Source organism: Gossypium raimondii, chromosome 12 (assembly GCF_025698545.1).
Source record: "Gossypium raimondii isolate GPD5lz chromosome 12, ASM2569854v1, whole genome shotgun sequence".
NCBI lineage: Eukaryota > Viridiplantae > Streptophyta > Magnoliopsida > Malvales > Malvaceae > Gossypium > Gossypium raimondii.
The window spans coordinates 50,121,404-50,145,766 of NC_068576.1; the positions used below are offsets into that span (position 1 = coordinate 50,121,404).

The following is a 24,363-nucleotide window of genomic DNA, read 5'->3' on the forward strand; positions in this document are numbered from 1 at the left end:
AAATTTAAACCATCACTTAGTTCTTACATAAATTTTAAAATACATTTGTTACATAAAATTTTCATCCAAATCGTTAATGTGTCATCATCTATATTAAAACTTATTTAAAACTATATTATAGCCAAAACCAGGCTTCCGGACACCTATATCTTCTTCTTTCTCTTAATATTATAATGATTAACATTATATTTATAATTTTGTTTTCATTAACATAGTTACTCTAATTTTATTCATGTTTTACTATATATATTAGATAATGAGGAAGAGAGTAAATCATCTGAGACATAATCTTTTGTACATCATTAATGCAGTCTCATCATCAAATTGATCTGATGGTGATGATTTGATAGAGTTAATAATAAGTGTTGTTTGTATTAGGAAAAGTTTACTGCTCTATATTTGTAAAGGTCCTTTTGCCAACAATTTTTCTTTACTTACTCACAAATGTAACATGTTAGAAGTAGAAGCATTTAAATCCTATTTTACATGAAAATTTTGTACTCAAAGTTTCAAATCCGAGAAAAAAGAGAAAAAAGAGAAAAATATGTTTTAATTCAAATATTGCAACCCATTCCTTGCAGGTAAAAATAACTGTCAGAACTGAATACCTGTAACAATATGAAAAATAAACATTTTTATACCACAATAATTTGTACAACATACAAAACTAAGGATATACTTTTTCTTAGGGTTTAGTAACTTTATGCTTGGGAGACATAAAATGGACAACAACAAAGGATCTATATATAAAATAAAATAAAAAGATCTGATCTTATTTTTGGAATACATATATATCTCTTTTGTGTTCTTCTATCCAATGATGTGTAGCTGCCCTTTATCCATTCTATGTTTTCAGATCATATGCTGCTTAATTCACTCAGTTTGAACTTGAAACTAGAGCAGAGCTTTGTTTTTAGCAATGGCGAAGCACCTCCTTCACCTGAAACTGATGTTTTACCTCTCTGCAAGCTTAGCTGGAAAGATGATTGTAGGGCAGCTATCGGGACTATATATTTAATGGAAAGAACACAAGTTGTCGTTGAGGCCAGATGAATTGAGAGATTTTTGTCTTTGGTCCTCCACATCCCACAATACACTTCCATTATCCTGAAAAAGATGTGTTGTCTACTTGTCACAATACATATGCATTTATATAGTATTTTCCTTTTATATAAAATACAAAAGTATAATCTTTCAAATACATATAAACGAACTCTTTTAATATATATATATATATATATATACAGGTATAGAATACAATCTCATATAAATTGATACAAAAAAAAGTACATATGCATGCTATAGACTGACCTGGGGGTGAGAGAAGAGAATGGGGGTTTGGCCCTGGTGTGAGGCACCTAGAAAAGGATAGTTATTAGATGGGGCAAAGGTGGCGGTAGTTGAATCAACAAAAGCTGAAGCTTGAGTGGGGTTGCATTGTTGCAGACATGGCAGTACTGGTGTTGTTGTTGATGCTTCACTGTTCACTCTCTAAAAAAATAAAATTTACTTATGTCAGAGACAAAGATTTTCATCAGCTAGCTTTTGTAATAAATTAATGGCTTTTACATTAAAACATAAATAAACAAACTAAAACTAGCTTCCATTTTATCCCCCTTTTTTTTACCTCTGGTTTCACCAATATTAAGGCTTCCAGGTCCACTCCGAAGTCGTAGAACATGGGACTCACAGAAGCAAGCTTCATTGACAGAAACTAAAATACAGAAGAAAACAAACAAAATCATTGTTTATTTAAATACTTATATATTATGGAAAAGAATTAACTGTCAGAGAGTGGTTATTTTTAATTGTATATAACCATATACCTCTACTTGATTTTGTAAGGACTGAACATAATTGATAATTTCATCCAACATAAGGGCCTTCCCAGTTACCTATTTTCATGCAAAACACACACATGAAAGCTGTCTGAAAATGTTTCATAACTCTATGATTAGTTTGCAAGACAATTAGGATTAAAAAAAATGAGCTGAACTAGATACCTTTTCACACCCTGGAACCAGACATTGTAATATCTTCATCCTCTCACTGATCTTCTTTCTTCTTACCTGCAATCCAGTTTGCAGAATTGGTCAATAGGAAATATACCAAGATCCTCAGTTTATGGGGTGTAAAACTAAGGGCTTGTAATGCTTGTTGATGAACCACAAGGGCTTTGGTCCCATGGTTCATCCACCCACTCCCTTTAAGACCATTTGGGCTTTGAGTTTGACCAAGAAGTAGTGGCTCAGGGTTGTCTGAACCCATCTCCAGCTTTAACCCTTAAATATTGACTAGCTATAGTATTAGTACCCTTTCAGCTATACTGTGACTGTCGGTTGCTTGGCCCCTCCTGGCTCTTACATGAATGTAGCCCGACGGAGGCTCTTCAGGAGATTTCTTTTCACCTTTCTTGCCATTATTGCACTTCTTTTTCTCCTTGGCTTTCCCTTCTTTTGCATCCTAAACGAAATAAAATAATGAAAATAGGATTAAAATTAGAAACCCATCACTGAAAATCCGAAGAATTTTAATTTAAAGCTACCATGCAACCACCATGCATACACAATTTGAATGACTTAAAGCGGTTTTTTAACCTTAGTTTTGAAGGTTGTCCCGTTTCTGGTCTTCCGTTTCCTGTTTCTGGGATTCACATTCTGAGTGACTTGCTCACCCTTTTCAAGCTTATCTACCACAGTGGAATCGCCACCACCGGTGCTCTGTTTCTCACCCACCGATGGCTCGTTATCACTCTGAGAAACAACCTTGGAGCAGTGATCAACACAGCTAGTTTCATGGTTGTTAGGATCAAAGAGCGAGTCGTGGAAAAGCTCAGGTGAGTAATATTGAGAGAAACAATTAGAGGTTAAGTTTCCATCATCCATCATAAAGGAAGAAGCTTTGGGGGTGGGAGCCATGTTTTGCAAGAAAATATTGGGGTCAAGAATATATGAAAAGGCTGCCATAAGAGAAAATTGCAAGCTTTTTGTGTTTCTGAAGAAAGTGATGAGAGAGAGAGAGAGAGAGGCGCAGAGTCTGAGACGAAAGTGTTGAAGAAGGGGCAGTGGGTCTATCTATGAGAAACAAAGATCCCATAGAGGAAGATATATATATATAAATAAACATGGGGAGAGAGAGAATCAAACAAAACAAGACAGGGTCGTTAAAATTTCGAAAGTAAAATCTTTGGTTTAACTACTCATCCCCATGCAGAAGTCCCTTTGTTTACAATTTCTTTTTCAGAATTAAAGTCCCTGTATATTTGACCGGTCTTCTCTTTCCTTTATCGTTACTGCTTGCTCATCCATTGTAGCATCAGACCCATATCACCCATGCATACACTACATGCAAATGGAGTGACCCAAGTAAAGGCTTATCACTACTTTTTGGAGACGTGAACCCGGATGAACTTTATGGTTAAACAGCTCTTAGCTATCAGGCTAATCGAGGGAATCCCCTATGATTTAACTCAAGTGCTTAAACCCCAAAAAAGGCCAAAAAGAAAAATTACAATTTCTTTTTCATTTTTTAAAGAAAACTGCGAGATCATTGAGTTACAAATAGGAAATATATACAATTCTTTTATCACCGTCACTTAATAGATAATTTTTGTGATTCTTGTTTCTAATAATATTATTTTCGGGTTTGAATTTGATTTATCTATTTAAGAATGTAAAGTGTTTAACTATTGAATCATGAGTTAACTGAACACCACTTCAATTAAAAATGGCTAAAAACTCTTTGATTTATAAATTAATAAATTTTATTTTAAGAGTAATTTTACCTTTTTACATGTTACATAATAAAATGATATTCAAGTCAAACCAAACTCTCATTAATTTTAGCATAAATGATTTATTAATATTAGATTATGACACGTCTACAATATGAGTTGAAAACATATCTAATAAATTTTTAAAGAATTTTAACACAAATTAAATATGATTTTAATTAAAACAATAAAATTATAATATTTTAAATTCAAATGATATTATATGTAAATATATCATTTTATTTTTATATGAAAAGATAAAATTATCCTAAATAATATATATTATTTTATAGAAATAATGGTAACTTTATGTTTTTATAAAAAGTTTCACCCCACACATGGATGTGTTTATACACCAATTTTTAATTATGATGCTGGATTTGATTTTATTTGAATAATAAGCGAATATATTCAATTTATTTTCTATATATAAATTACAGTTATTCAAAGCAAACTTAATTCCATATATTATCAATTTTATAATAGAATATGAAACAAATAAAAACCAAATGAGTGGTTTTAGGATCATGTGGGGCGAATTCAAAATATTTTAGGGAAACGAAAATAAATTTTAATTTTAATAGTTTATATATTTATAAATTTTAAAAGATTAAATTAAATTATTATATTTTAAGATATTAAAGTATAATTTTATTTTTATTAATTTAAAATTTTAAAATATTTAAAAGACCTAAATAGATAATTTTCTATTTAAAGGGGTCGGGACATTTATTTTATTATTTTAATATTTGATTTCAAATTAAATTTTTAAAAGGAAATCATATCAAAACCAAACAAAATCAAATGTTTTTCTTTCCTCGTCAATGGCCTAACTCTATGCACAGAACCTGAGTAAAATAATATGCCATAATTGCATCTATACCATCATAATAATTACAGCCAAATCGAAAAATTCGTTCATCAGTGTTTTCTTTTTCTTGTATATAAAAGGAGGGCTAAAATGATAAAAAAATTTATTTAAATTGTTAATAATAAAGTTATATTTTTTTTAAATAATAAAAATTTAATTTAATATTTTAAAATTTATAAAATAATAAACTATTAAAAATATATAATTTTCTGATTTCATCGAACGTAGCGTAGATAAAACAGTAAACTACATCGCACACTTCCCAGTGATTCATTCATAATCAATATGTAGTAGCAATTTATTTCGGTAATTGTCAGACATACCATGCTACTAACCTTTTTTATCCAGCCACGGTGAATCTGTGGTTTGGCTGTGCCACACGTTTGTGTATTATATAATATTACACAATAAAGTGAGTAAAATAATATTTTAATATTAAAACTTTATTTATAAATAAAAAAATCATTTATACATTGACCGGTAAAGTATATATAAATGATTTTTATTAATCAATCCCTAAGTATTTATTTTTATTTAAATATTTTTATAAAATAATATTTTTAATTATTTACTGATAAAAATAATACGAGTTTATTTAATAACTAAAATTTTATCACAAAAATATGCGTGTGAAAATCACAAATTTAAAAGATAAAATAACATATATTAAACATATAATTTGAAATGAATTAATAATAATACATAAAATATTTATGTTAAAAAAAATTATTTATTATGATATAGATTTACGATAAAGTGTTTATATAATACTTATTTTTTGAGGAAATAAAATAAAATCATGGTGTGTTGAGAAATCAACATTGTCAAGTTTTTTACTTTTCAATGACGAACAGAGTTTGATGGGATTGAAGCAACGTAAAGCATCTAAATCATACACTCGTTGCCACCGTCAAAGCTTAACACGCTATCCCATTCAACTTGTATCAATTGCTTCAATTTGACTTGGAATTTAAATGTTTGAGCTTTGTTGACTAATTTTTAATTTCCAAACCCAGGATTTATTTAAGATAAAAAAAATTAGGATAAGAAAATAATTATTTGGTTTTATTTAATTAGAATATTTTTAATAAAATTTGAGATAAATTAGTGATTTGGAAACAACTAACGCGACTTAAACTCAACTCACATTTGGGGCGATGAACACTCTTGACCATCAAACTATCACATAAGGTTCTGTACCTTTTAGATATTATTCATGGTATTGATAATTTGAAGGTAGTGCACTTGTTAGATGTGATTGAAGAATTGATATAATTTTAAGATTTTATTTCTTGATTACGAGGTAAATTTAGAGACACTAATTTATTTAAACTTTTAAATAATAATAAATATAGAAAATTAAAAAATTAATTAAATTAACAATCTAATCGACTGAGGCATTAAGATTACTCAAAAGAAAAATAAAAATCCAAATTAAATTTTACATTAACTAAAAAATAATTAAATTGAATTTAGATTTTTCATAGTTGAATTCAAATAAACCATGAGCAAAAATATTTAATGTACACCCATGAACACCCTGGCCAAAACCCTGAGGGCCGACCCATATCTGTATTAGAATTATAAAGTAAGCCCAAAAATCAATCAATTCTTGATTAGGAAGAATTAATCTTTCAGCCCATTTTTTAAAAAGATAAATTTTAAAATTATACATGAATTTTTATTTTGTGTAATTATACACATGATACTTTGATTGTGATTCAAATGCATATATGAAGCTTTAATTTTGATTTAATCATACACATTTAAATAAATTCATCCATTTATTTTTATATTGCATAAATATAATTTATTCGTATGATTATATAAACATAAAATGATGTTATATCAATAATTGTGTTAATAATTTATGGTAATTGAATTAATTCAAAATATCATGTGTAAAATTATATAAAATCAAATTTCATGTATAGTTATGAAATTTATCCTTTTAAAAAAATAAATGTATTGTTTATTGTATTTTTATATAAAAAATAATTAGATGTACGAAATTTTGACTTTTATAAGTGAGATTAATAAAATAATAAGTAATTTCTGAAATTAAAAAGAATTTATGTTTTTACCAAAAAAGAAAAGAAATTATGTTATAATTTTTAATCTCATTTATGAATTTTGTTATTAGTGAATTAATGTATTGTATTTGATCAATTGTAAGTTCATATATCGAGAAAACTCGTAATCTCCATTAAAAAATTTAGAATCTTCATTCATATAAGTTAGTAGTTGTGATGATAACAATGAATAAAAATTAAAATAAGTTGATGCATATAATAATTTCCGGAAGTAATAACAACTGGGGAAAAGAATAGCCAAAACTATTAATCACATGACAAAGATTCTAAATAATTTGTTGATTTTAATATAAGTGAATAAAAAGATAAGAGTTTTGTTTATTCAAGTAATTAAGGAGAAGAAGGTGGTGAAAGAGAGTGCTGGTTCATCTGTAATAGACAGAGAGCTAGAGCTAAGGTGCTAGGTGTTAAGATTCCCTCTCATTCAAAGAAAGCAATTTTATCATATTCTCAGAAATACAATTACACGTATTTAATACTTACAACTGAACCTAACCAACTTCAACTAACCTACTGTAACTGAAAATACTACTAACCCTAACCGTCAACTACCACTAACTGATAACTGCTATCATTCCTAACATGCCTCGTACTTATCAACTTCTCTTTCCATCAAACTATTTTTTGTTTATGTCAACAACACAAAGCCGATCTCAAAACTTATTGAAGGCTCCTATCGACAGAGGTTTTGTTAGTATGTCTGCAGTTTGATCTGACCCAGATATATGCCCTACATGAAGTTCCCCATCTGCAACCTTCTCTCTAACAAAGAACAGATCCATTCCAACATGTTTAAACTTTGAGTGCATGACCGGATTCCCCGCAACTGCAACAGCTGCTGAACTATCGCACCATATCAAGGACTTCTTTGGAACTAAAATGCCTAACCCAGTCAGTAATGCCTGAATTCATACTACTTCTGTAGTTACAAGAGCCACACTCCTGTATTTTGCTTCTGCTATAGACCTGGAGATGACTTGCTACTTCTTTGAACTCCAGGAGATTAGATTTCCTCCAAGAAATACACAAAAGCCTGAAGTTGACCTTCGATCATCCGCATCTGACCCCCAGCTTGCATCCGAATATCCTTCAAGTGAAAATCCCGACGTTCTGGTGAACTTCAAACCATAATCCAGTGTCCCTTGTAAATACCTTAGAATTCTCTTCACAGCCTTGAAATGTAGGTCCAAAGGCTTGTGCATAAACTGGCAAACTTTGTTTATTGAATACGCTATGTCTGGTCTAGTGATGACAATGTATTGTAGGGCACAAACAATACTCCTATAATGATGCTCATCCTCAACAGGATTCCCTTCATTGGCTGACAATCGGCTCGAGGTAACCATAGGTGTTGGTAAACTATTTGACCTATCCATAGAAGCTCTGTGAAGAAGGTCAGCAATGTACTTCTTTTGTGTAAGAAATACTCATTGTGCAGTATAACTCACCTCTATGCCTAAGAAATAATGCAACTTTCCTAGGTCTTTTAGTGAAAAATTTGCATTGAGCTGAGTGACAAACTCATCTATGAACTTAGCATTGTTACCTGTGATGATAATATCATCAACATAGACCAATACGTACACCAACCGAGAATCGTACTGAAGAATAAACAAGGAACTATCTGCTTTGGATACTTTAAATTGCATGGTGACCAAGAATTCGCGCAACTTGTGAAACCAAGCCCTTGGTGCCTGTTTGAGACCATACAGGGCCTTTCGAAGTCGACACACTAGCTGTTGGCCTTAAGAGCCTTGCTGCTCAAACCTTGGAGGTTGCAACATGTAAATTTCTTCACTCAATTCTCCATTCAAGAATGCATTATTGATTTCAACCTGTCGAAGTGACCAGTTGAAAGAGACTGCCAACGCAAGAACCACTCTTATTGTAGTGGGCTTAACCACAGGGCTGAATGTCTCTTGAAAATCAACCCTAGCTTCCTGCAAGTACCCCTTAACCACAAGTCGACCTTTGTACCTTGCAACAGACCCATCAACATGTCTTTTAAGCTTGAAAATCCATTTACATCCAACCGCCCTTCGACCAGCAGGTAAGGGCATGAGGTCCCAAGTATGATTTGCCAGTAATGCACGATACTCATCTTGAGTAGCTGTTGTCCAATCAGGACTTTGAAAAGCTTCAGTTATGGTCAAAGGCTCATTCTCATCCAAAGCTGAAGCAAAAACTCTCGGCTTAAAAATCCCACTTTTGGCACGAGTTTGCATCGGATGGACATTTGCATTTTGATGAACCATTGCACTACTCTCAGGTTGATCACATGAGGGAGACATTTCAGTCGTTGGTAGGAAATCAGCAGGAGATGTCTGTCAGAACCTGTGTGAGGTTGAACATGGGAGTCGGTAGGAAAAATATTTTCCATGACTATAGGAAGTATGGTCTGGCGATGTGAGTCTCTTGTAGAATTCACTAGAGACCGAGAGCAAAAACCATTTTGAAAAGGAAAGCATGTCTCATTAAACTGAACATAGCGAGAGAGATAAACCCGACCATCAGCAGCTAAACATCTATATCCTTTTGTATTGGAAGCACTGCCAAAAAACACACACAGTTGGGACCTAAACTGTAACTTGTGCTGGTTGAAAAACCTCAAATCAGGGAAGAAAGCACAGTCAAACACACGAAGCAGATCATAACTCGGTTTGTGTTTGTAAAGTGTTTCATAAGGACTTACGTTATGAAGCACTAGAGTAGGCAGTCTGTTTGTCAAATAGACAGGATGTGCAAAAGCATAGTACCAAAACTTCAAAGGAATACCAGATTGAGCTAGAAGTGACAACCCCGTGTCTACAAGCTGTCGATGTTTCTTTTCAGTAACGCCATTTTGCTCTGAAGAGTATGGACAGGTGACCCTATGTTGTACACCCAAGCGAGAGAGTTCCTTTGACAGCACACGATACTCTCCTCCCCAGTTAGTTTGTAGCATTTTTACAGAACAACCAAACTGCACCTTAACCATCTAATGAAAGTTGAGAAAACATTGAACCACCTCAGATTTGTTCTTTAGAAAGTAAACCCAAGCATATCTGCTGTACATATCAACAAAAGACACATAATAACAAAAACCATTTGAAGCTACACAAGCTGGTCCTCATACATCCGATACCACTAATTCAAAAGGAAATGAGTACACCATTTTAGAAGTGGAAAAAGGAAGTTTGTGAGCTTTGCCTAGTTGACAAGCAGTACATAGACTAGGCAAGCTATTCTGATCAAAATGAACGTTACATGACTTTAGTACATGAGCTAACGTGTTTGAACAGGGATGTCCAAGCCTATTATGCCATAAAGCAGCAGACGAGAGTTGAATACTGTTGACCAAGTACGAGTTAGACTTCAAGAGAGAATAGTGAGGATTGGAAGCAGACTTTGAGAACTAAAATCGATATAGACCCGTATGCATGTGGTCCTCGAGGAGAATCATCCCTGTCTGAATGTCCTTCACAAAACACAGAAAAGGGTGAAACTCAAAATAAACACCATTGTCTTTTACAAATTGACCCACAGACATCAAGTTCTTACAAACTGTGGGTACATGCAACACATTCTGAAGATGCAGAAGCCTGGAGCCAGCTAAGACATTAGATGATCCTACACTAGCAATGGAGACAGACTTACCATTTCCCATAAGAACTCGACCAGTACCTATGTAAGGAGAGACAGTCATAATAGTCAACCTATCAGGTGTAACATGATTCGTTGCACCCAAATCCGGATACCAAGTCTGATCAGAATGAAGATTGGTCTGTGAGGGTAGCGACTGCGAACACGAGCCAGAGCAAGAACTCATAAATGGGCAAGCTATCAAAAAAGGAGTAAAATTACGAGTTTGATAAAGATTGACTAACGGATTTTGACCAGTAAAGTTCTCATCAAACCGATGATAACAATTCTGCACAACATGCCCAATTTTTCCACAGAGCTGACATTGTGGCCTGGATCGAGACCAGCCCTGACCAGCACCTCTAGTTCTCCCACGAGACCAACCTCGACCAGAACCATTATAACCTTGCTTGAAAGCCTGAGAATAAGTGGACTTTGACCCTTCTGAGGTATCTTGAAATTTGGTTAACACATTTGCTTGCAAATGAGCTTTTGCCAATAAAGTTAAGTGTCTGGTCTCACAATCAAGAAACATATCAGTAAGTAAATCCAAAGATATTGGAGTTGTAGACGCAAAAACTTGAACAGACTCATACTCCATAGGAAGACCAGACAAAATGACACTAACTTGTTCTCTTTCAGTTACCACTCAAAGTCTTTACCTTAGCCAGGTATTCTTTAACAGTTAAACTAGCCTTCTTGATCGAATACAAAGCATGACGCAAACTTGCTACCTTAATACTCGACGTGGTACCAAAACGCTTTTCAATAGTAGTCCAAACTTCAAAGCTTGTCTTTGCCGCTGTGAGATGAACCAAGATCTCATCAGTAACTGTCAAGAGAAGCTAAGAAGCTAAAAATTTGTCCTGCTTTCTATGAATAAGAAACGCAGGATTATCCAACAGCTGCCCATCAATTCCTGCAAGAACTGCTGGAGGAGCCGAAACTGTCCCCAACACAAAACCTTCAAGCCTATATCCTTCAAGAATCAGCAACAGTTGATGCTTCCACAGCAAAAAGTTATGCTCAGCAAGTTTGACTGTATCATGTTTGGCAAAGTAGTGAACTGTGGACGAACCACCAGTGCTAAGATTCTGCGAATGAACTCCTTCTCCAGAACTGATTGAATGACGCGGAGTCTCCATTCCAGGAATTGTTTCCATAGCCATGAAAACACAAGAAACTCATACAGAAAAAAAAATTGGCTCTTGATACCATGTTAAGATTCTCTCCCATTCAAAGAAAGTAATTCTATCATATTCCGAGAAATACAATTACACGTATTTAATACTTGCAACTGAACCTAACCAACTTCAGCTAACCTACTGTAACTGAAAATACTACTAACCCTAACCGTCAACTACCACTAACTGATAACTGCTATCATTCCTAACACTAGGGTAGAAGGAGAAAATGAGAAAGCTTGGTTGATACTTAGGGTATTTTGAGGGAAGAAGGAGAGATCCTCCAGTCTCTTGTAATCTGGGGTTTATATATACAGTTATCGTCATATAGTGTATTATGTGATTTTGCTCTGATATTCTCATTTTTAAAATTGTATAAGGTTGTTATGCCTTAGTAGTCTCCATGGAAAGTTTACAGTGAGTGGTTTTTTAGTGGTCCTTGTGGGGTGCGTAGTGCACCGTCTTCAAATTAGTTCGGAGAGGACACATGGCAGGTCCTTTACAAACTCTCCTAAGTGAGGAGTCACCATGAACAGTTGTCAGTGAGGGGTTGTATGTTGACCGTTCTCCTGCTGAGAATTGACAACAGGTTATCTCATGTCTTACCATGTTCATTGCCAAATTGGAGGTATAACAAGACTAGCTACAACGTAAGGGCAAAATATGATATTTGACATTTATCTATTAGTTCAGATCATCCACGCAAGTAAAAGGCACCTGAGAACCAGAAAGAAGACCAATGAAGGAGATGCAAGGCGAGATGTATATGATCTTATATATCAATCCTTTCTTTTTTAGGCAGAAGGTAGGGACCGATCGCATAGCAACTATCATCTTGCATGGGTCTCTGCATGGCATTTCTTACTATGTGTTGTCAATTATGAGATCCTTTTTAACAAAAAAGAAAAGAAAATTCTTAGATCCTTATGGATGAGATTGGCTTCCATAAAATTAAAAATAATAGTGTTTGATTCACTGGATGTGGAGAGCAGTGAAATATTCTTTCGTCTTTTCGCTTTCAATTATTTACGCAGGGCATGCGCCAAAATATGGTAGACGCACTGAAGGTTTTCATAAACTATTAAATGCTCAGTCACAGATTATACATGGGTTCAATGCATCGCAAATTCAATGAGTCGCAAGCAAAACAAAAATAGTACAATTACACATGCTTGACTTTTTTCTACCTCATGTTTATGTCATGCATTCTTTCTTTTCTGATTGGACGGTCACTCTTTTAATCACACAAATCCCAATTGTGTTTGGTTAAATAACAACTAAAGTCGGTCTCATCAAAAGTTTAGTAAGATATTTTATAGAGTAAGAAGTTTTTTTTTATATGCATGAGATGGTGTACAATTGTGCCATAAGTCGTAAAAAATGGTTTCGTGGTGTATTAGAGGAAAAGGGGAGCTTGGAGGAAGTTTAGTTTGTTCTCGTTTAGAGTGATTGACTTGACAAAATCTAACATGAACTTTTTTCTATAACTTAAACCACAAACATGTAATTTCAGCTTTGCGTTTATTGAGCTAATAATTAATGTGGATGAATATTAATGACTGACAAGGTTAAAATTATAAAATACATTAGTTAGGACATATCATTTCACCCCAAATACAAAGCACCTTAGCCAAGTCCCTAACCCGTACATATGTGCATAAATGAGCATGGGTGGAAGGACATAAACATGAAAAAAACCTTAGTTTGCAAGTTGCGAAGTTGATGAGGGTGACTCGTAAATGACAACGTACTCTCAAACTAAGATAAGATAAAAAAATAATAATTAAATACTATAAATTCGAATGTTAATTTCTTCATGGATGACACATTACAACTGTGCGTACCATGACAGCTAATAGCTTTGAATGTACATGTAAAACTTTAACATTTTGTAATTAAGCAAACTAATAAGGCCTGGATGGACCCCCACACCGACATTGCCTGAATCCTTGCTTTTTCTATCTGGCTTCTAAGTTTCAGAATCGACGTACTTGTACCACTCAATCACGTTCGTTCTACCTATCGCCATCTTATGCTTTTCCTAAATTATTCTTTTTTCGTAAAAAAACCACAAAATACTTTATATTATAGGTTGTATTTTACTTCATTTATTGAAAAAATAGATATATTAATTTTTGTATATAAGATGAGTGAGTAAATTTATTGTTTATGTATAATGTATTATAATAAATTTAGCCTTCAACCTTTACACATTTATTCAATTTGACCCCTATCTTTTTATTGAAAGTAAATTAGAAAATTTTGAAATTAATAAGGCTAAAGGGTCAAAAGACCGTAGTAACAAATTAAAAAATCAATTAAACCCATTTAAAATTTAAAAGTTATTAAAAACCATAAAAACTATAAACAAAATTTATAATAAAAAAGATAATAAAAAATTTAAAATTATAAAAAAATTTATTAAAAAATAACAATATTGACCCAAGACGTTATAAGCAGATGGTCGGGAACCTAATGCATGCAACTGCTACGCGACTGGACATCATGTACAGTGTGAGTCAAGTAAGTTGATACATGAAAAATCTAAAGGAGTTCCATTTTCAAGCAGTAAAGCAAATCATATGCTATCTCAAAGGAACATGTGAATTTGGATTGTTCTATTAGAGAATAGAGGAAAAGATTTGATTGGTTATACAGATAGTGGCTCTGTCAATGACATCGAAGACAGAAAAAGTACATCAAGCTATGTATTCATGATGAGTGAGGTTGCTATCTCATGAAGCTCAAACAAGCAACCGGCGTTGAGTCTATTAACAACTGAAGCAAAATTTATAGTTGCAACAGCAAGCTCATGTCAAGCTGTGTGGCTAAGACAATACTCGAGGCAATAAGAAAAAAATAAAACAAGCCCAACGGTTATATAGTGTGCCAATAGTTCTACCATCAAATTATTAAGGAATTCAGTTATGAATGGGAGAAGTAAGCACATTGATGTATGCTTTCACTTTCTAAGAGATCTTATAAGGAATGAAACAGTTGAACTGCAACATTGTAGTTCACAAGAACAAGTAACAATGTTATGACTAAGCCATTCAAGTTAGAAGACTTTGTTCGAATGTGAGGCAAGTTGGGAGTCGTAGCAAATGTAAACTGAGTGTATGGGATGATTTAGCTTAAGGGTGAGAAAATTAGATATGTTTGAATAAGTCTTCAACTGTTGCTAGAATATTGAAGGTTGTTAGCTCTGAAGAAGTCCCCTAGTTTTACTAGAGTTATGTTTTCTTTTTTCTAGTTGGGTAGTTGTTAGAAATCAACAAATAATTTTGGATTTGGTTTATTATCTTTTAGATATTTTATTTATTTTATTTTGTAATCTTGACTATATATATTTGGTCAAGCACATGAAAAAACTAGGCAATTCTTCCATCAAATAATTTAATAATTGAATTTCTTTTCTAAAAGGATTTAGTACAAAATAAGTTATTTTATAGTATTTTTACCTTCACTCATATATAATATTATGTATGTTTACATATATCCATTTCCGATACTACTCATAAATCTGAATATCGAAAGTGTATTTTGTGCTTTTGTTTTTCAGCTTTTTTAAGTAAATTTATGGCCTCTGAAAATTTAAAAGTACTGCACATTGTTCTACAGACGCATGGTTTTATTCTCACCAGACGTGTAGAATGAGAACTACTTAATTTGATGTTTATTTTCTTTAATTACAATATCCTTGGTTTTTGTTTCATATGTTCACACACATCATATCATAAGCATCGACCAAACCTCCATGTTCATTTATCAATATGTAGTCTATCTTGTCGGTATATAGAAAGCATTCAAAAATTTGCCATTACCGACATCTACGACTGTAATGGAGAGACAAATGAAAACTTGCCTTAAGGTGGGGAAGGGTTTTTTTTTTTTTTCATAAAGAAATATCAAAAAGGATATATGGCAATATTAATACATCAGTATTTCACGGATAAATCACGAAACTTAAACATTAACTTGAAATGAAAATAAAAAAATCAAAAAAAATATCGATATCTCGTGTTTGTCGAATGTAATTTTTTACAAATAGTTGATTAGTTAAGTAGAGTTTCTTCTGAAATTTTAAGGGGTCGGCCTTACAAAAACAATCAAAGAACAGTTAATATGTCTGTGTTTGGAACATTCAACTGTAATGCTAAAGGCTTTGAGAGTTTGAATATGGTGTTGGTGAACAGGAAAAGCAAAGGAAAAAAGGGTTTGGGGAGGGGGGCTCATCAACTCCACATCTAATGAGATTTGAAAGTGACTAATAATCATCCATTAGTCTTAATTTGCAGGACTTTAGAGCATTTTCTGGTTTAGTTGAATGGGGACGTGTAACACAGAAATTTGATATGATAAGAATCACTGATGCAGGAAAAATGGTAGAAAAAGATTTTGCCAGGAAACAAACAATGTTTGCATTTACTGGCTTTTAATTAAAATGAAAGAGAAAGGATTAAAGCTTCTTCCTTTTTTCACACACTATGAAGCTCTCTTCTCTGCATTGCCTAATACACACAAATAAGGTACTGTACTGCCATGGTTAAAACCATTTACGTTCTAAGGACGCGTTTTGATTTTTATTTGCCTTACTTATTTCTCTATCTATTTGGAGTTTGGACGGCGCCTCTCGAGTGGCCCCATCAAAAGATTCAGTGTATCTTTCCTTTCGTAGTCTTAAATTGACAAAAACAAAATATTGAAGGAATAGTATTGCAGTAAATTTTTTTTAATAATAATGATTTGTGAATTTAAATTTAGTTGAAATATATTACATTTTTTTATTTGTCATGAATCATTTAAAAAAATTGTTGATTTTTGCGGACATGACACAAATTTAAATATAAGGTAAGTAGCAACTAGACTAAGTGACAAGGGGAGATAAAGATTGAGGTGGGCACATGAAAATTGTTTACATGGTTCGGGTTTCTCCAAAATTTATGAGATCAGATTCTTCCTATACTTACATAGTCCAGTATATTTTCGCAATTACAAGTTATGATTTAAGTTCTACACACCCACCATATAGCAACCTTACATTTATACTCTAATCTTGATCCCATTTCACTAAGATTTTTCCCCTCCCTTAAAAACTTAGTTGTAAATAAGATGACTCACTTAAGTTTAGTTATAAAAATGCACTCAACCTCACACTTATACTCTAATCTAAGCTTGTTCAAAAGTTAAATTACTTACCTAAGTTCAAGTCTATTCAAAATTTAAAAAACAAAATATGGACTTAAACAAAAAGCGGAAGTAAAATTTAAAATGATATTCTAAGCTTGAAATACAAATACATATTTAATATTTTATTTTATATGTTATATATTTAATATTTTGAATTAAACACAAATATCATAGTTTCAAAAGAAAGATTTCTAAAATACTCCCAAAGCTGAAATGATTGGCATGAATTATATGTTTATTCAATAAATTAAACATGTTTGCTAATGCGCCCTTGGACGAAGTGCAATAAATTGAAATTTTGGAAGTACTATTACACAAATAAACATGTTATGAGTTATGAATATCAATTGACTCCAAAAACCAGAATTCATGTTATGAAATCAAAATTACAGGTCCATATTTAGTATCAGGTTGGACCTAGTCAATGATAAAATTTCTTATTATCTTATTTAATTATGCATCAATAGTTTTATTGCAATTTAATTTTCCTCGAAAATTTAGTTACATATCAACTCGCTTAAATTTATTAATAAAATGAACTTGAAATATTGATTCATATATGAAGAAAGAAAAATACACTCTTTATTATATTCTACTTAAAACATGCTAATCATATGTGTATATACAAATCAATTATAAGTAGTCATACAAAAAGTCTCAATTATTTTACCAACGATTGACATAGATAATCCCTAAACATCACAAGGCTGAACCCATTTGATAGGTGCATGAGAATGAACAAACATTAAAATATTGAGATTTACATCTTTTAAACTTGATTCTACATGAATCCAAGTATCCAACAACCTTATTTTCTTTTTCTCATGTTAAGTAATAGAATTCATGTTAAGTAAATATACCCTAAAATTAAAACCCCTAACTAATTACATAATAAAACAAGGGAAGTTTATTTACTTAAATTCACTCAACCGACAATTACTAGCACCAAGTTGTATACTGTATTTCCGGTGTGGTATTGGCAGCTGCAACAAATTACAGCTTCTATAATTTTCACATATTTGGACCAAAAAGAAAAGTGGTTTTTGATTTGTTGTGGACTCCTCACAGTGAGTGGTCCAGTCTTATCAGTTTCTGCTGCCTTGTTGGGCTTATACAAACACACTGTAGGCTTGAAACGACGAAGGATTTGGATCCATCAAATTATGAACTGGCTACGTTTTAAGCCCAACCCTCCCCATTTTATCCCATTTCCTTCAATGTTAAGAGCTCAGGACTGTAAAACTAACAGTTAAAGAAAAAGCCAACAAAAAAAAAAATCGTTTGTTTCTTCTTTTTATTTTGTTCAGTGGTGTAACGCTGTCTTCTTAATTTATTTTTATTTGAAGTCTTTATAATCAGTCTTGATATTTCTTGCTTGAGTCGTGATTAACTGCTATAATTATTATTTTTTAATTGTATGGTTAATTTTAGAGGGTTGAATTCCCTGACAAACAATTTACTTTCGAACTGTTTCAACTTTTTAAACCCCTATCAGTTGTAGTGAACCATTGGCTAGGGTTTAAGGCCTAACCTCATCCTCATCATCATGACATGGTAACCCATCCATGGCGGTTTCAGGGTTATGCTTCGCCTGCAAGCCTCATTTCTCTCTTCGTCCTCCTCTATTTTACTGCTTTCGCAAAGTAATTCCGGTCTTCTTTTTTTTAATCTTTCACTTATATTTTTTTCTTACATGGGTTTGAGTTCATTCTTTTTTGTTTCTCAATTTTTGAATTGTTTCTTTTTTAGATTCGATTCTGTTCCGTCGCTGCAATCGAGACGCTTGATGAACCAGTAATTCAAGGCGCTCACTTTTCTCCTGCAAAAAATGGTATGCCAAAGGGTTTCTTAATTTTATTGAATTTTAATATTTCCCCTTTTTGTTATGTCATTAAGAAAGAGTATGAAACTGTGTGTGTTGAAGTGAGTGGAGAAGGAAGCAAATTGTCACAGTGGAAGAAGCTTAATTCTCAGGATCTTGGAATTAGCACTTCAAATATTTCCAAGCCGACAAGGAAAGTTCTTAATGGGCTCAAAACAAAAGGTATCTGTATCTGTAGTATATGTGTATTTCTATTGCATTATTTGAGGGTATGAAACTGGTTTTCTGAGCCTTTGTCTATTGTGCTCGTAGGATATGAGGTTTACCTTGTAGGAGGTTGTGTTCGGGATCTTATTTTGAAGCGAACGCCTAAGGACTTCGATATTATTACTACAGCAGAACTCAGAGAGGTTGCTGTTATTGATAGCCTTTGTTCTTAATCTTGATTTGGTTGTTATTTTATGGTTATTTTGATCTTACTTGAATACTTGCCTATTATATAGTACATATTCTTGGAGAATCGACTTGCCATTAGCTATAATTTAGCATCAGATATGAATTAATATTTCATACATATCTTAGTTCAAGCATGGTATGATGTCTGCTTGATACCTTTAAAACAGAATCCCTTTAATCTCTATTGTTAGTGTCATGCCTTATGCTGTGCGGAGGTTTCCCATTTCCTTGGCTTTCTGACATTCTAAAATTTATTGTTCCTAATTTTCAGGTGGTGAAGGCATTTTCACGGTGTGCAATAATCGGAAGGCGGTTTCCTATATGCCATGTGCACATGGATGATACAATAGTGGAGGTCTGTTCTTTCTTTTTCATCTTTGACTTTTTGAACTCTGTAGCCTGCAACTCAAATTTTCTTTTTCTAGTTTTATGCTTGTTAATTTTCTCTTGGTGATGATTGTTAATCAAGGTTAGCTATTTCAATTCTTTTTCCTTTTCTTTTTCTAATGCTTTATTTTTATTTTGAATTCCTCGTACAATTTAGGTTTCAAGTTTTAGCACATCTGCACGAAATTTTGATAGGGGCCTAACCTATGAACTTGAAAGGCCTGCTGGCTCTGACAAGAAGGATTTTGTTCGTTGGAGAAATTGTTTACAACGAGACTTCACAATTAACGGGTTAAAATTTATGACATTATGAACTTCTGATTTTTGTACTACAACTTGTTCCAATTTTATTTTCATCCTATGCCTTTAATTTTCTAGTGTTCATAGTAGCATGCCCTATGGCTTTAATATTCATTTAAGACACCCATCTGTTTCTACAGGTTAATGTTTGACCCATTTGCTAGGATAATTTATGACTACATGGGAGGAATTGAAGATATTAAAAAAGCTAAAGTATGTATCACTGTGTTATGGTTGGCTCTGTGTTGCTCACCTCTTCCCTTTACTTAAATACCTGTGTTCAATGCATATAAGGACATAGATATGGGGATATGACCCTCATAGGACCATGCAAATATGGAAAAACCTAGAAAGAAATGAATATACCGGGGTGGATGTATACCAATATCGGACTCCCACCCAAGTTCGAGTAAACATAGATGGTTGTTCCTTTTGATGCTTTAGAAATTAGAATTAATGTACATTGTCCTTTATCTTCTTTTTTGGTAGGTACGAACTGTGATTCCTGCAAGTACCTCTTTTCAAGAGGATGGTGGTGAGTTTATTATTTGGAGTTCCAACTCGGTTAATTTTCACCTTATAAAATGGAAACTACCTGTTATATTCTGATGTATCTACCTAGAATTTCACACATTTTAATAACCTAGCTTTTGTATGTACTGAGAAAATTGCTCCACACTCCTTATTCTTTGCAGCTCGAATACTACGTGCGATAAGAATTGCCGCCCGGTTAGGCTTCAGTTTTTCTAGGGAAACAGCTCATTTTGTCAAAAATCTATCTTGTTTGATACTGAGACTGGATAAGGTATACAGGAAGTTCCTTTCTGAGTTTTTCCAGCATTTAGGTTATGTGAAAATGTTGCTGATTGATTTTGTTCAATAATGGCAATGTTTAGTCAAGGCTTCTGATGGAAATGAACTACATGATGGCATATGGTTCTGCAGAAGCATCTTTAAGATTATTGTGGAAATTTGGACTCTTAGAACTACTTTTGCCAATTCAGGTACAGAACTGGAAGTTAAATTTCCCTTTCATGCTTGTCAGTTTGATACTAAGGTTGATGCAAATTCATCTTACAGGCTGCCTATTTTGTTCGCACTGGTTTCCGGAGGCGTGATAAGAGATCTAATATGCTCTTGGTAATTTTTGTTCTGTATCTTATTGGCTTGGGGGTTACAAGATTACTTGCATCTATATGGTAGCATTAGCTTGGAGCCTGTTAATTTTCTGATGTTTCATTTGCAGTCATTGTTTTCTAAACTGGATAGACTTCTGGCACCTAACAGACCATGCCACAGTAGTTTATGGTAAGATTGCTAATGACAAGAAAATCCGAGAATCCCTTTCATCAGTATAATGGAGTGTCAATATTGTCAAATATTGGTGATGTTCAATTAGACAAATTGTGCAAACTAGGTGTTTTTCTTTCGGTGTACTTTATTGAAGCCACTCTATTGGTAACAGGGTTGGAATTCTAGCATTCCATGAAGCACTTTCAAACAAACCTAGAGATCCTTTGGTTGTTGCTGCATTTAGCCTTGCTGTCCACAATGGTGGAGATATACCGGAAGCGATAAATATTGCCAAGAACATCAACAAATCACATGATAGTAGCTTTCATGAGCTATCTGAACCACAGAATCTAGAGAATCTGACATTAGTAAATGAGGTTATGAGTCTTGCTGCATCTGTTAAAAGCACTTTGAGTGAGATGACGGATGAGCATTTTGTCTCTCAGGCAATGTCAGCATATCCTCAAGCCCCATTTTCAGACCTGGTGAGTATTTTTCTTCGTTTTTTCCGTCTTTTTTTTTGGTTTTATGGATAACACACTAGGATAAAGCCAATTAGGCATCAAACGGAACCCTAGCAAACACTTTATTTTGTCCCATTAGATGTAGTAAGCAATGTATATTTTCCACTTCACCAATTTAAAGTTATTCTTGAGGTTGAAATCTGGAACAAGTGGGTGTTCCATTTTTTACGTAGTTGGCCCTGTGCAACTGACAGTTGATCAGGGGTGTAGGGAGTGAAACTTGGAAGTGAGCAACATATTTAAGAATAATGAATAATTGTCACACCACTAGTCATAATCCACCTCTCTTTTCTGTTTTACACTAAAAGGCATAGCTGAAAATTTCCTCCAATCATTCTTGTGCAGGTATTTATACCATTGGCATTGTATTTGAATGTTTGCAAGGTCTTTCAATGTGTGACAATGGGTGCGGAGAAGGGATTTGTAGCAAAGCAAGGTAGCCGGATTGACTATGAGTTGTTAGCATTAGGAAGCCTTAGGGAAACTCGACATACATTTGCTAGGGTTGTTTTTGATACGGTATACCCTCTTGACCGAACCTAAGCTAAGATGCTGCATCTGAAGTAGTTGTATGCAATAGGAATGGAAATGTCAAATTGTTGTACGGTAACATATGCTAAAGCTCATTTGTTTCTTGTGTATGCCCTGCACAAGCACATGGAATAAATTTAATTCAAAAGCTAATTGTTTTATCGCCATGGGGGGAAGCCTTGCATGTCCGTATTGGCCATTCCTGATATGCAGGGGCGCAGTTCAAGGGTGCAGTAATGCTGGGTTAGTTTGGTTCATGGAATGATCAAAAAGGCTTTCTGGAGGACATAAGTTTCAGCATTCACCTGTCAGTTAGGCCGGACTACATTGGAAAGTTTAGTGGTGTTTCTAGAATCCGGGAAGTTTATGAAAATGTCTACTGCGTTTAAAGAATGAAATTCCATTGCCTTCACGCTTTTTAATTTACCTTTGCCTCTCTCTCTCTCTCTTTCGGATTTTACCAATTTCACTGTTATACCTTACATGATTTTGGTGCCACTCTTTTTTTCCCCTAATTCTTTTATTTCACTCTTTGGGTTTTGATTATTTATTTGCGTTAAATTATAAAATACAAATTTGAATTTTAAAATATAATCTAATTTTAGTTTTAGTTTCAAAATTTTTACGCTCTACTTTTGAAAATTCTTTTATTAAATTCATTGATAATATTTTAAAATTAAAAAATCACTTAGTAATAATGTATTAATAAATATAACATTGAATATGTTTATATGGATTTTTCTTTTAAAACATTTATTCGGACTTGTCTTGATAAAATATTTTTGGCATGATGTAAATTTGGTACTTAATGTTTATGTTTTTGTCAATTTGACCCTTATTCTTTTTTGAGTTAAATTTGACCTTCAATTTTTAAAAGAGTTAAGTTGATAATCAACCTTTCAAAATGAGTTGAATTGTTACTTTTAACAAGAATATTGACTAAAATGTTAAAATTTTGAACATGCATTTCGTAGCAATTCATGTGTAATTTTTTACTTTAAACATTTTTTTGAATATTTTTATAATTTTAAAATTATTGTAGATGTGAAATACAAAAAAAGTAGTATTATGTCAAGCATGAAGCACATGTGGACTATCACTCCAACATTGTTAAAAGATTAATGTTGCAATTAGTGTTTGCGTTAAAAAGTGATTTAACTATTTTTTGAATGGTTAATGGGTAAATTTAGCTAAAAAAAGAATAAGGGTCAAGTTGACAAAAGATATAAATGTTGAGGATTAAATTTATCAATATGTCTTTTTCATTGGAATATTTTCATAAGAAAAATTAACGTGAGCAGTTTTATTGAAATGGTTAATAATATCAAATATTTAGAGTAATTGATGACATTATAAAAATAGAAAGATCAAATTATGTCAAAAATAAAGTTTATAGATTAAATATCAAGTTTTAACCTAGTATAAGGTTAAAACTAAAGTTTGATCATTGTCTTATAATGTCAAAAAAATGCAATAAGGAAAACCTAAAAATAGAAAATTGCGTATCCGTTTCTAAGACACTTAGGGCATACAAATTATATATAAACGCATAACATTTTAATTGTAAATTAATTATATTAACTATTTGGACTAATTAATAATAATATAAAATGCAAGGAACAATTTACATTAAAAATTAAGGTGTAGTAGTTAAAAATCAAATTTAGGCATAATAGAGAGACCAAAATTAAAATTTATTCATTTTTCCAAAATTACAAAAGAAGGGTAAGACATAGCAAACCTAGAAGAAAAAAAATCATGTGTCAAATTGTAAGACTATTAGGGTGTTTAAATTATGTATAACAACGTAATGTTTTAATTGAAAAATTAAGAATATTAATTATTTAAATTAATTAATAACATTATATAAATATAAGCACCAATTTATGTTAAAAATAAAGTATAGAAACTAAAATTTAATCATTTTGGTAAAACGAAAAGAAAAAAAAAGAAGAGGAAGAGAAATACAGCATGGCTGGTGTGTGACGTGTAAGTAGAAGGAAACAATGTAAAAGAAGTAGGGACAAAATTGTATAAATTTAAATATAAAGATTAAAGTTTAATTGTAGGCATAATTGAAGGATAAAATGATATTCGACCATTTTCATATAAAAATAAAATAAAAGGACTTAACACTGTCAATAAATAAGATTATTTCAACCTCCCTTTTATATATAGTTATTTAATTTTTCTTGAAAAGAGTATAACCTAAATAAATTTAAGATAAATGAATCAATATTGGCAATCGTTTTTCCGAATCAAGGTTTTTTTTTCGATTTTAATTACACAAAATATTATTTAATTATATAAATTATATAA

General features: G+C 32.5%; 2 protein-coding genes across 3 annotated transcripts; one reads left to right on the forward strand and one right to left on the reverse strand.

Moving 5' to 3' along the window:
- Window positions 1-619: 619 nt before the first annotated feature.
- On the reverse strand, window positions 620-3,092 carry LOC105764830 (transcription factor bHLH137). The gene is made up of 7 exons (XM_012583602.2): window positions 2,598-3,092; window positions 2,314-2,463; window positions 2,004-2,069; window positions 1,827-1,895; window positions 1,628-1,714; window positions 1,312-1,491; window positions 620-1,107 (listed from the first exon to the last, which is right to left on the reverse strand). The coding sequence occupies exons 1-7, from the start codon at window positions 2,964-2,966 to the stop codon at window positions 1,015-1,017; spliced, it is 1,014 nt and encodes a 337-aa protein (XP_012439056.1). The 5' UTR covers window positions 2,967-3,092; the 3' UTR covers window positions 620-1,014.
- Window positions 3,093-18,024: 14,932 nt separating this feature from the next.
- LOC105764829 (uncharacterized) lies at window positions 18,025-22,470 on the forward strand. 2 transcript variants are annotated; one of them, XM_052625738.1, is made up of 14 exons: window positions 18,025-18,374; window positions 18,481-18,562; window positions 18,656-18,775; window positions 18,866-18,963; window positions 19,281-19,364; window positions 19,554-19,687; window positions 19,837-19,909; window positions 20,186-20,231; window positions 20,392-20,501; window positions 20,593-20,700; window positions 20,777-20,836; window positions 20,943-21,004; window positions 21,162-21,474; window positions 21,898-22,470. In XM_052625738.1, exons 1-14 carry the CDS (start codon window positions 18,297-18,299, stop codon window positions 22,054-22,056), a joined length of 1,527 nt encoding a protein of 508 aa, XP_052481698.1. In that variant the 5' UTR covers window positions 18,025-18,296; the 3' UTR covers window positions 22,057-22,470. The 2 variants fall into 2 exon arrangements, with proteins under 2 accessions (XP_052481698.1, XP_012439053.1); XM_012583599.2 differs by having other exon boundaries at window positions 18,033-18,374; window positions 21,859-22,470.
- The last annotated feature ends 1,893 nt before the right edge of the window (window positions 22,471-24,363 follow it).